At 45.1% G+C, this 13,154-nt stretch overlaps 1 protein-coding gene across 1 annotated transcript; it reads left to right on the plus strand.

Moving 5' to 3' along the window:
- The first annotated feature begins 2,798 nt into the window (after window positions 1-2,798).
- LOC118775282 (dual specificity protein phosphatase 14-like) lies at window positions 2,799-11,223 on the plus strand. The gene is made up of 2 exons (XM_036525115.1): window positions 2,799-3,113; window positions 9,821-11,223. The coding sequence occupies exon 2, from the start codon at window positions 9,930-9,932 to the stop codon at window positions 10,581-10,583; it is 654 nt and encodes a 217-aa protein (XP_036381008.1). The 5' UTR covers window positions 2,799-3,113; window positions 9,821-9,929; the 3' UTR covers window positions 10,584-11,223.
- Window positions 11,224-13,154: the final 1,931 nt, after the last annotated feature.

Here is a 13,154-nt window from a genome sequence, read left to right on the forward strand (position 1 = left end):
AATTCCCTGACCCCCCCCCCCCCCCCCCCCCCCAGTAATTTAAACCACAGTTTTCTGGAAGGAGTTATGTATCTGCTGACCAGGGCAGTAACACACCAAATGTTGCCTGTCACTGGGTCCACAACACATAAAATACAAATTCAAAGACGTGGCACCGGGTCCAGAACACACAACACCCACACTCAGAGCTCACCGGGTCTGAAGCAGTACTGCTCAGAACCGCTGCCTCTGCCAACCTGCAAAGGGTACATACCCTGAACCTTCTCATGAGGATAGAAGCAGCACTCTGCAGGTCCTCAAACTTTCCATCGTGCTGCTTCAGTTTCCTCACTAGACTGAGAAACAAACTCTCCGATAAGTGAATTGCAATGGAAAATATCTTTAGCAAACAGTCTGTTGGAGGACAGGCTTTGTTTGACTTCTGTCACAGTGGGCTCTGCTGAAATAGGCCGCTGAATGGGAATTGCTTTGTTTCTGTTGAAATGATTTTCATAAAATTGCTAAACTTTTTTTTTTTTTTTTGCTTGTTTGTTTTCCTTTGTTTGCTTGTCTGAGTCACATAGTTATTGTTGCTATTGTTATCAATGATCATGATGGTAGTGATTAGGATGGTAATGACAATAATAGCAATAATGGTAGTGATACTGGTAACAATAATGATCATGCTAATAATTATTTTATTTTATTATTTTGTGATATATAGTATTATTAGTCATCGCTGTTGTCATAATCTTATTTTAGTATTGTTTCTCTAGTTTGTTTTAAAAATAAGGGTTTAATGTAAGATGTCTACATGTTGATTCACACACACACAAACACACACACACACAAGACTCCCAGGTGGGGCACTACTGCTTCACCCTACAGAGTTAGGTACTTATCTTGAAATGCTTTATGTCCAAATTGAAATTGAAGCCCATTGAAATTATATCATATGTGTATAGTGCTGTTACAGACACAACTTTGCTGTGCTGAAGCACAATGTTTATTTTATCAAAACAAGAAAATTCCTATCCCCTGTACATTTCGTTAACCCAGGTTGTGAATTGCAAATAAAATGGAGCATCAGTGTGGTATGGTGGCAAGACAGAAGACTGGTAATCCAAATTCTGACAGTTTGATTCCCTAGAGGAGCACTGCTGCTGTACCCTTGAGCCATGGTGCTTAACCTGACTCGGATGTCCAGCTGTGTAAATGGATAACATGTAAAATTGTAAGATCTCAGTCAGACAGGGTGAGACCGCATGCTTAGCAGCTGTCTTTCCTTTTTATGGATTTTCGCTACCGGGCACAACATGTAGGCTACAGGCCTATATATTGTAAGTTTCCGACCTACTCAACGGTGAAAGAGTGCCTGAATACCAATGTAATTCTTTTTATTTTGTTTTGTTGATCCGCTACAGGATACGAACAATTATTTATTTCGTAGAACAGTCAAACACCAGGTGAAATCCATAAAATAGATAAATCCATAAAATAAAATTTGTGCAGCTGCAGAACGATAATCTGGGGCGACACTTTACGATCTGTCTTGTCAACTGTTAATGATTCCAGGTTAATTCCAGTCTGTCGTACTTGGATCTAGTACCCCCCGCCCCTGACGCGCTTTCTGTATCAAAATGCGTAAGAACGCGTCACAGTTTTTTTTTTTTTTTTTTTTGGTTTTTCGACGTATCCACCAGGATACCTCTTGGTTTGGCGACCTACATCCTATTCTGACGTTATTCATGCCAGACTACACACCAGAATGTAAACGGTGATAGGTAGACGTGTTGATGCGTATTCTAGATCGATATCAGGGATTACATGGACGTTTAACGTGATTTATTTTACCGACCTCCTCTGAGGTCGGTAAAATAAAACACGCATCTGAGGAATAGCTAGTAGCCTATTGTATGTACCTACAGTTGTGTGGGTTGGAGCTTCACTCCTCCGCTTTAACAGACACGACATTTTTACTTTTTTTTTCTTCAAGTCACAGGCTGTGGAGGAATCCTGGTTTACACCTACGCCCATCTTCGTCACACGCGACCCTCGATGAGCTATTCTGGGCGATTCCCTTGCCTCTCACGCTCTTGACGTCAAACGGGGCATTCTCTGCCTCTCAGTTTTTTCTATTTAATCCATTCGTTTGCGGTTTTTTCCTGACTATATGAGCTTAATAACGTATCAATACGCGGCAAAATGTCTAACGGTGAAATGTAAAATAACACCCCATACAATGTTACCCACATGCATCGTTGCAACAACAGTAAAAATGTGACTCATAAGACACTGCCCTTGACACTATGTGGATGTCTGCGACGTCTGAAATATTCGAAAACTGGAAGTAGAGAAATAGAATTTGCACCTGCTACGTGAGTCAAATCTTTCAGCCTATTCCTTTTTATCGTGAAGTTGTCAATGTCCATCAAGGTGAAAGGATGGTAATCCTCCTCATTTCAAAATTCATTCCTTCCATCACCTCATTAAAGACTGATGCTCATTGCCCTTCCTTTTGAATTAAATAGGTCAATACAATTGTTGACAATGGAAGTGCTTAACTTTGGTCTGCATCATGTGTATGATTTAATTGTTTACAAGCTATTGTTTGGTACCAGTTGTGTGGAACAAGAAAATGATTATGCAAATCGCGCTGTTTCACCGCCTCTGTACTCTTCACTAATAAATGAACCTTCTATGTAATGTATTTTGTGTACTTGTGTTGGGGGGGGGGGACACCACTGTCACGTATACACACACAACAGCATTCTGTGGCTCGGAGTCAGAAAAAGATGCGTCCGTTGTTTGGAGGGGGGCGCTTCTGTGTAACCGCGTATACTGAGATCTCTCTCCCGTCACACCGACGCTGTGAGTGCTAGATTTCTCATCTCCGTCTTAAAGACCTCTTCTGGCATGTTGAGTTCTCTTCTTCGGTTCTTAATTATTTTTGACGCTTCCTCTCATTTTATCGTATAGATGTTAAACTGCAAAATAGACTCGGTCCGCGAACAGCCGTAAGCCTGTATTCGAAGAGCGTCACATTTAGGAGTTTGCTTTACCTTGTTTTGACTAGAGCGATTCGGTAGCAACGCATTTGACAAGACACCGCAGCAGAGAAGAGAAGTACCAGGGTAAGTTATACCGTTTCATTATTCATCCCATCGCGTGTTCGTCCGAAACACGAACCCTACTGACACCATGTTTGTAATTGTTCCTAGTTTTGGCACACTTCTTGCAACTTACAGAAATACGTTGTGTCGGCCTGCGTTTGCATTTAAAGCGGATAGCTCGTACGCCGCTTTTTCCCTGTATGTTAGCCCGTGTACATCAACCGTTGACGTTACTTCTACATTCACCTGCTCCCGAAGCCAGTGCTACGTTGATCAACTCTAAGCGCTTTGAGACCACTCAGTAAAGTAAGCGATTTTGACGTACAGGATGTGCAATGAATGCGGTTTGAATCTTATGTTTCGTTAGGTTACTATTTACAAGTATTTGGCGTAAAACTGATATGCGCGAAGAACCTGCTATGGAACAGGGCACATTGCTATTAAAAGTATCCGTTTATATTGTTTGCCTTCATTAAGTGATTATGGCTGTCCACGGATTTATGGTAGGTTAATTGATTACTATATAACGGAACAACAGTGCACGCTAATGGTCTAAACCCGTATTGTCCCTCGCAGCTAGTGTTAAACATGTTTCACAGCTGAATTTGTATTAGAAGTCCTTTGATATAATGTAGTTGACACGATACATAAAGTTCAGAAACATCACAGAAAGCCGTAGATAAATCAAATGGACAGATGGTCACGGCAGGGTTTGATGCAGAAATGCATATTGATTCGTATTCCAATCACAGTTCTCTCGCTTGTAAGTTGACAAGTCGGATCGACGTGACAGGGTAACGTTTCCATCAATTTGCCATTTGCTGTCTTCTTTTATCGTGTTAGCCTTTTTGATTGCCTTCTTGAAGAAAAAAGTGGGTTTTTTTTTTTTTCAAAAATAGTCTGCTGATGGTTTTGCGAAGGTTTATTTATTTATTTATTTATTTCGACGGCGGCGAGCCTTTTGCATATACCGCACGTGTGGCTGAGTGGGAAATAATTCCCTAATATGTTTATATTAACCCTTTAAAACACATTGTGAGACGTATTTAATACATATTATATTGGTCAATGTATAATACTAGATGATTTTACTCCTGTCTTCATGCTGTACCGTCCTTGGGTGCTGATTAAACATTACTGTTTAGACCAGATAGAGGAGATATATGCACGTGAAAACAGATGAGTCTTAGGTCCCGATTTAACAGCATCGGTTGTGGCTGATTCTCTGATATGGCCTGGCTCCAATGCTGAGGTGCAGAACAGCCTAAAGCTCTTCCCCCTCCAGTTTTTAGGCAACTATATGAGGCATCACTAATACATCAGCACTTGCTGAAGGTAGAATACGACCTGAAGTGAATTTTGTCCCGTTAACAAGAGGCGTCACCTATCCCTTTGTACATATAGGCCTATGCACAACAGCTGAGTCTGCTCAGATTATTCCAGTTCCGGGTAGTCTGTCGTTAGCACTGCTACCTACAGACCAAGGTGGGTGTCTAGGAGATGCTCTTGTATTCTTTAATTCAAAGGATCTGGATGAAGTATGGAAGTAGTCACCCAGGGATGCATTTGTTTATACTGGCTGTTCCGTTGCTGTTTAGCTACTAAATCCTAATTGTTTCATTAAACTTGCCGGGGGTTTGATGTTCACACAAACAACCTGATTAGGAGATAATCAAGCAGGAGACACCAGCAAATCTGCCGTTTTATGGAGGAGTGTGTATGCGGATATCAGAGAGTCAATACTGCTCGTGGCCTGAAGACATGCACCTGGAAATGAATGCTGGAGGGCCTTTCATTATTTATATGGGGCTAGGAGTGGAGTGTGGTTAAACATAAAGTAAAATGTGTTCAAACATGAAATAAAAATTTATGCAGTAGAAATTTTGTGTACATATGTGGAAGCATCATGCACTTGACATGGCATGCATACTAATGTGTCAGTTATTGCCACTTTCATTTACATTGTCATAATAAAAGGGGTAATTATTGATATATTTGTTGTACGTGGCACATATTTTCACAGACATGCACACAGGCGTGCACGCACACACACACACACACACACACACACACACACATGCACACTCAACGTTATCTCATACCATTTCAATTAATAGTGTGTACAGTATAACTTTCTTGTCAGGGATGAGATGATACGCTTCACCTGGTGCCCAGCATTGTCTCCCACATGTCAGCACTTACCATTTACTGTATGCTCTTTAGGGGATGTCAGAGCCTTTTTTTTTAAATGGCACCTTTCAGACTGAAGGTATTTCTGTGGGTGTGTGACGGAGCGCTGGGGCAGAGAAACCTTGGCATCACGGGCGGGTGTGACTTTGCTCGCATCTGCGCTGTGACAGCCGATCAGCTTTGTCTCGCATGGGAGATGACGTCAAATAAGACAAATTATTGGCTGTCAGATTTCAGGTTGACGCTAATCTGTGAGGGGAGGCGGCTGGCATGTCTGGTGGGCAAGCGGCACACCGCTAGCAGCAGAAGAGGATGATGCATAGAGACCATGACTCGGAGTGCGGTTTCTGGAACAGGGGGAATGGCCGGACTGATGTTGCTTCATATCATATGCCTAATTCACGGGAGATGCACAATAATTGGTTGTCAGTTTGCACCTGTTTGTGACACGTGAGATTCAGTCAAAGCCCACGTCCCCATGGCCAGCGTCGTAGAATTAAATACATTTTTTCTTTTTCCTTTCCTTGGATTGCGTCATTGTAACACGTACTATTACATTTACATTTATTCATTTAGCAGACGCTTTTATCCAAAGCGACTTACATAGGTTACAGTTCTTTACAATGTTATCCATTTATACAGCTGGATATTTACTGAGGCAATTGTGGGTTAAGTACCTTGCCCAAGGGTACAACAGCAGTGTCCCAGAGGGGAAGTGGCAACCTTTCGGTTACAAGTCCTGCTCCTTAACCACTATGCTACACTGCTGCCCCTACTATTGCAGGATAGTAGTCATTACAGTACTATTACAGGATATTAGTGAATTGACAGGACATATCTAGAGGTTTGACACATTGTATAAGAGGTAGAGATGAAGTGCTGTTTACTCCACCTGTTGATAACTACCCCACATGCTTATAAGCAAGCGGATGCAGGCAATCCAGACTTCATTCCACCTTTGTTGTGGAACGGCCATTGCCTTGCTTGTTTGTGCTGCCTGACTCGGGGGGGGGGGAAAGCGAACTGCTGCGATGTGTAGTTTGGATCCTACCTCACTCCCTCTCTCTGCATCTCAGGTCTCTCAGCTCGGTGCATAAGCAGCTGTTTGGACGAAGCGAACGCTCCGCTGTCACACACAGGCCGTGGCACACCAAGTGCTCCAGAGCCCAGAGTTTGTACTTTGCTCTAGCCCCCCTCCTTTCTCTCTCTTTCTCTCCGTCCCTCTCTCTTTGCTGTAACTAGCACTGTAAACATCTGTTCAGTATCAGCTGTGCGCCCTGTCATTCCCAATCCCATACCAAGAGCCAGAAGCTTTTCATTGGAGGGTCATACAGTGCTGTAATTAATCGCTGTTTTTCACGAATGCCTCGTGGTCACCATAATTTGTAGGACTCTTTCTCTTTGTTGCTTTTGTTGCTCTGTAGCCACACCCTGCCCACGTTCAGTCCTAGGTATGTGGCTAGCAGTACCTGGAGTGACCTGCTTTCAGCCTCACCTTACCTATGGCTGGTTAGAAGCAGGAACACCCTTTTTAGTTTGGCCGTGTTAAGAGTGCCCCTGAACACAGCTAGTGGAACTGAGGCATCTGATGTTTCCCTGGTAAGTGAAGTAAAAGTTTGTTTCTGCATATAGATCAAAAGACAAGAAGGGCAAAGAATCGTACCAGTCCTTGCTGAAAGTGTTTTTGCTCAGTGCAGAAACACACTGTAACGAAGATATTCAGAACGCCTATGCTGAGATTGCTGGGTTAATATTTTTCTAGCGCACACTTTCTGGAATACTCTCATCTCGTTGGCCCTACTGTACCTCAGATGTCTGCAGGCATATACATAATCACCGTTACCTGCCAATCACAGCAGGGGTGCTATACTAACCTGGAATGTGGATACATCTGCACCTTGGTTTGCTCCACGGCAACCGCTTGGTTTGTGAAGAGAGTGAGTGCCTGCAGGCAGGTGTGTGCAGGACTCAGGGCCCAGAGGAGGACAGGACTAGGCAGGTAATGAGGGGTGTGCATGTGGGCCTGAGGATGGGCAGGCTGGCATATGCCCTGAGGAAACATCCAGATCTCTTACACACACACACACATACAGATCTCTTACACACACACATACACACGTACAGATCTCTTACACACACACACACACATACAGATCTCTTACACACACACACACACACACATACACACATACAGTACTAGTCCAAAGTTTGGACAGGCTTGATTAAGAAAATGGGTAACATGCATTCAGACATTTTGATTGAAAGACTTATGCTTAAATGACAAATGCTTGAATTTTATTTCTTAGACAAATATAAATAGTGAAGTTGATGCCTAAGTCTGAATTTCTTTACAAAAAATTTTTTTTTTTTTAAAAATGTGGGAAATAGTAAAAATAACAAAAAAACCCTTCCATGAGAAAGTGTGTCCAAACTTTTGACTGATACTGTACAAGCACACATACAGGCACAATCATGTACCCATACTCGCACATGATGCGTATAGATTCATTGGTTGAGATTGGCCAGCAATCCTCTGTCTCCCTGTCTTACCAGTGGAGACAGAGAGGCGCCTGTCTTTGTGGCTGTTAAGTTTCGGCACACAGCTAGAGGAGGCGTGTCCCAGCAGGGGTCTATCAGGAACACTGCAAGCACAGCGTGGGCCCATGAGAGACCAGCTGAGACCAGACCGGCACCAAGAGCTGCGGACTAGCCACAAACTACAACGCTGCTCTCCACTCCCTTCTGCCTCACACTGTTCCCTGTGTGTGTGTGTGTGTGTGTGTGTGTGTCTGTGTGTGTGCGGGTGTGTGTGTGTGTGTGTGTGTGTGTGTGTGTGTGTGTGTGTGTGTGTGTCTGTCTGTCTGTCTGTCTGTCTGTCTGTGCGTGTGGGTGTGTGTGCGCGTGTGCGTGTGTGTGTGTGTGTGTGTGTGTGAGCATGTGTACACAGGCCTCTGTGTTTTTGGTGCACATGTGCACTTGGTGTGTAGCACGGAAGACAAGCCAAAAAGCACACTCTTTATGAGTAAAGAATCCAAAAAGGAAAGTGTTTGATATTCATTTATTACAGTTGTGTTTCCGAGGAGTGTGCATAAGTAACGCTGTCAAAGTAACCACAAAAAACAATGCTCAAAGGTGTAGTTTCGAAAAGCCATATAGAGTTACAGTAACAGTGATACAGTGTCTGTCTTCTTTTATTGGACGGATTGGGTTGTGCATTTTGCAGTAGCTGCTGAAACCACTAAGGGCTTTCATCGTACCGACTTAGCTTAAGCGTCTGCATTTATTTCACTTGTCCGCTGATTCAGAATGTACTTCTATTGCAAATGGCCAGTTTGTTTATTTGTGTGTGTATTGGGTCAAATTGTAAAAAGATCTTGCTCTTTCTCTCCCTCTTACTTGGCTTAGTTCCCACGTGACTGATCTGTATTTACTCTGCCTTTCTAGTGATGCCACATGGCCCCCAGGACAAGATTTTATTAGTACTTCTAAACCTCAGAACAAACACGGTTCCCATCTGGCCAGACAGCCATGTCTCCTCCTGATGTTCTTATCAGTACTGACACGGCCAGAGCGCAGTAAGCTGACCCCAGGACCACAGCTGCCAGGCTCCCAGAGATTTTCACCTTGCGTGTCCACACCAGGATCATAACGCAGCTTATTTCAGGAAGGGTCTATGGGTTAGCGATTTCCTACGCTGCAGGAAATGCAAGGTTAGGGCAAGGTGGCGGGCATGACTGTGGTCGCCATCACGGAGCAGTGCAACCGAAATCAATCCAAGATGGGCGCTCGAGTTTCACAGCTGCAGTGGAGACAGTATGGAAAACACCATTGCCTGTAGTGAAATGTTTTTCTTTCTATTTTCTCCCCAATTTGGAATGTCCAATTTGTCATCATCGATGTTCAGTCCCATTGCACAACCCCCACTGTCAATCCAGGAGAGTGTGGACAAGCACATGCCCTCCTCCGAGACACGTGATGTCAGCCGCTGCTTCTTTTCGCACTGCGGTCCACAAGCTAAGCTAGCACAGAGATGAGTCGGACGAAAACATTTCCTACGCAGCTTTCCCATAGGCGCCTGATCGACCAGCAGGGGTCGCTGTTGCTAATGGGACCGAAGCCCCGGCTGACATACCCACCCCTATCCCCGGCAGAACAAAGCCAATGTGTTCCGCCTGTGAGCTCCCGGTCACTGTCGGCTAATGACACGGTCGGGTTCGAACCCGGGCCGTAGCATTTAATCTGCACTCAGAACGAGTGCTTTAACTGACTGAGCCACTCGGGAGCCCCAGCCTGTAGTGAAATGTGATTTATCTAGCATTAAGAACTTGGCAAATTTTGCCTGTTGGTGTAGCGTGACCATTTGTCATGACTGTGGTAGAGATATCTGTATATATTGTACCTCTGTTGCATCAGCAGCGCATGTCTGTCTTTTGTGTATTTTCATCTTCCTTCATGAAGTAATCCCTGGCAAATATGCCCAGTCTATGAACGTATTTGTTTGACGGTTTGGTAAACAGTGTACCTCCGTTGTGTTGCAGGTGTCTCTTGCCCAGCTGCTGCCCCATGGCTGTAGCGTGCTGAGGAGCCACGCCCTGTTCCCAGCTGCCCGTCGCCCCTATCTGTCTGCCACCCCCCCCCTCTCTCCTGATGAGCTCGCATAGCCAAGGCTTCTTCCACCACCACCACCACCACCATCATCATCATCACCACCGCAGCTCGGCGGTGCCCAGTGGCATGCCCAGGCTGGTGCCCGACACGGGCGGCAGCATGCTGGGGGGTATCGCCCAGATAACGCCCTCCCTCTTCCTGAGCCGCGGCAACGTGGCGTCCAACCGCAGCCTCCTGCTCTCCAAAGGCATCACCTGTGTGGTCAACGCCACCATCGAGCTGCCCAACTTCAACTGGCCGCACGTGGAGTACGTCAAGGTGCCGCTGGCCGACGTGCCCCACTCGCCCATCTCCCTGTACTTCGACAGCGTGGCCGACAAGATCCACAGCGTGGGCCGGGGGAAGCGGGGGGCCGTGCTGGTGCACTGCGCGGCCGGCGTCAGCCGCTCCGCCACCCTCTGCCTGGCCTACCTGATGAAGTACCACCGCGTGTCGCTGGCCGAGGCCCACGCCTGGGTCAAGGCCCGCCGGCCCGTCATCCGGCCCAACGCCGGCTTCTGGCGCCAGCTCATCGAATACGAGAGGAAGCTCTTCGGCAGGAACTCTGTGAAAATGGTGCAGACGCCTTACGGGGTCGTCCCGGACGTGTACGAGAGGGACCGCCGCCACATGGTCCCTCTCTGGGGCATGTAGAGGAGGGAGGGGGGCGGGAGCTGGAGGGAGCGCGAGCGGAGCGGAGACAGAGGAGGGGGCATCCAGGCCCTTGTTCTCTGCTCTGTTGTCTTCTAGGACCCTCCCACCTGGGGCTGCTTGGGTTGGAGTCCAAGCCGGAGTCCGTGAGTGTCTGCCTGTGTGAAGCTGAATCAATGGAGCCAGGAGCGTGGAGGTTTGAGGGAGCTCAGTCCACGGGAGCGACGCCCCCCACTTTCCCTTCCAGTGTCCGTCTGGCGAGAGGAGCACACTAGGTCGCTGGTGGAGGGTGGAATTAGCAGGAATTAGAATTAGCAGGGTGGAGGTGCTCGGCTGTGGACACCGGTGTAGAACAGCTGTAGGACTGGAGAACATTAGTGCTAGGATCGTGCAGCCCCCTAGAACACTACGGATGAATGTGTGTTTGGAGCACCTGAGGCTCAGTGATTCTGACAGTGACGTGACACTTTGAAACTTAACGTAATTTCATGTGATGGTGATGTTATTGCAGTCTGCTGTTGTCTGTAATGTGATGGGCAGAAATGGGTCAACTTGTAACTGTTAGTTCAAAGATAGCATACAGGACAATAAATACCATACAGAACTTGTAGACAGACAGTGATTAGATGTTGGGGGGGGTGGGGGGGGGACTAGGGAGTCACAGAAAATTAAGTGAAAAATAAAATAAATCAATGCATATGAGGGAACCTCAAAAAATGCTATGTAGGGTGAAATTATGTATGTGTGTTCAAATCTGACAACTTGTTGATTATGGGTGGTACAATTTTCCCCTGTTTCTTTCAGTGGAGACAACCCTACAGAGATGCTTTATCCAAGGCCATTAATAAGTCTCTATCCCTGTGCTGAGCCTCAGTCAAACCAACCCCTTTTTAAACTAATGGGACACATATTAGGTACTCTGATCCATTCGGTATTATTTTTGCAATCAGAGCATTCGTTTTGGAAGGAGAGGCTTGAATATAGCCTTTTTTTGGTTTTTGTTGTTCACTGTTTACCTCTCATGTGTTTATTGTTTTCTAGTCAGAGATGAAGCACTAGAGAGTACATTTGGTAATAACACATTGGAGTTGTTGATGAGCTTAGTTTTTTTCTCCTGAAAATTTCTTTGAAACCTCCATTTTTGCATTTTTTCATTATTATGCTACATTTAGGTATTTTAAAATAATTTGTATGATTAACATATTACATATCCATTTTATCGCTGTAGGTCGAGTTGTTGTTTTTTTTTCCTCCTGTGTTTGGAAGTGTGTTCATATTATTGGTATACGACAGCTGTGCGGAGGGTGTAATTTTCTCTTCAGACCCAGACCGAGGGTGCTTGGGTATCTGGGGACCCGCTCACCATCTTGCATTGATATCATTGATGTTTTCTCTGAAGCTTAGCTTGAAGGAAACTTATTTTTTACATATTTTTTTTTTTTGCTTGGCAAGGATAAGAAAGCATACTGATTTTGAAATCAATTAAATGAAATGAAATCTTATTTTAAAGCACAAATTCAGAAGTGAAATAAAAAAATATCTATACATGTACAGAAATTGTGGTGTATGACTGGGTCCTGTCAACCCATCTCCTACAGACTAAAATGTTTTGTCTATGAAATATCTGAAATAGTTTCAGATTCATTGCTTTTTCTCATATGCTTTTTATACAATGAATCATACCTATTACCCATGAACCACGTGATAGATATGCCTCTCTTCAGCTCTTTATGTTATCAATGGAAGGTTGTTTTCTCTTTTGAGGTGTTTGAATTTTATGTGCAGGAAGTGATCATTAAGCTAGCTGGCTTATTGGAGCAGCCTGTGCTTTAGAAATCCATCATCATGTTGTCTTGCAAGTGCCACGACTGATTCCAAAACTGAGAAAGGAGCATATACTGTTCATAAGGGCATTTTGACTGAATGCCCTGTAAACTGTACTGTTATTGAGTAAACATATGGAGAAGTCATTGCTAAAGAGAGTCTTCATAAAAATCAAGTCTCTCCCCTGGAAAACTATTCATATATAACAACATTCAGTATTTCCAATCATTTAGATCAGCTTTTACTTTCGTCATAAGGATATGGCGAATACTGGTTGCTGTGTTTAAAATTAGCGCTTATGAGAGGGGGAGAGTAATGTTGGGGAAAAAGAGTGTTATTGTCACATGCTGAGGGTGATAAGCGGCAGAAAAAAAGGATCCTAAAATACAATCTGCGTGTGGGGTGGAGGACAGAAAAAAAAAAGAAATAGCCAATAATCTGGTGTATGAAAAAGCGCGGTAACCTTGGTAACGGTCAGCAAGTGCAGTTGTGTTGTTGGTGATTAATACTAATGCCGAATTGATGCCCAGACGCCCGCGTTCGACTGCCAGCGCGAGACCGGGTGAGATGGCACGGGCGAGCGGGGTGTCTGCCCACCGCGGCAGGAGCCGGGGGGGTGAGCACCGCCAAGTTTGGCTAACCACCCAGAGCCATGCCACCCCTCTCTCTCCACACTCTCCTCATGGGACAGCTGTCCCAAACAACCGCAGGGGAATTTCTGTGCCATTCGCACTGCTCATAGCATGTGGG

This window comes from Megalops cyprinoides, chromosome 3 (assembly GCF_013368585.1).
Source record: "Megalops cyprinoides isolate fMegCyp1 chromosome 3, fMegCyp1.pri, whole genome shotgun sequence".
Classification (NCBI taxonomy): domain Eukaryota; kingdom Metazoa; phylum Chordata; class Actinopteri; order Elopiformes; family Megalopidae; genus Megalops; species Megalops cyprinoides.

What these genes read in the sequence shown, in the direction of transcription:
- LOC118775282 (XM_036525115.1), top strand. Translation starts at nt 9,930, where the DNA reads ATGAGCTCGCATAGCCAAGGCTTCTTCCACCACCACCACCACCACCAT.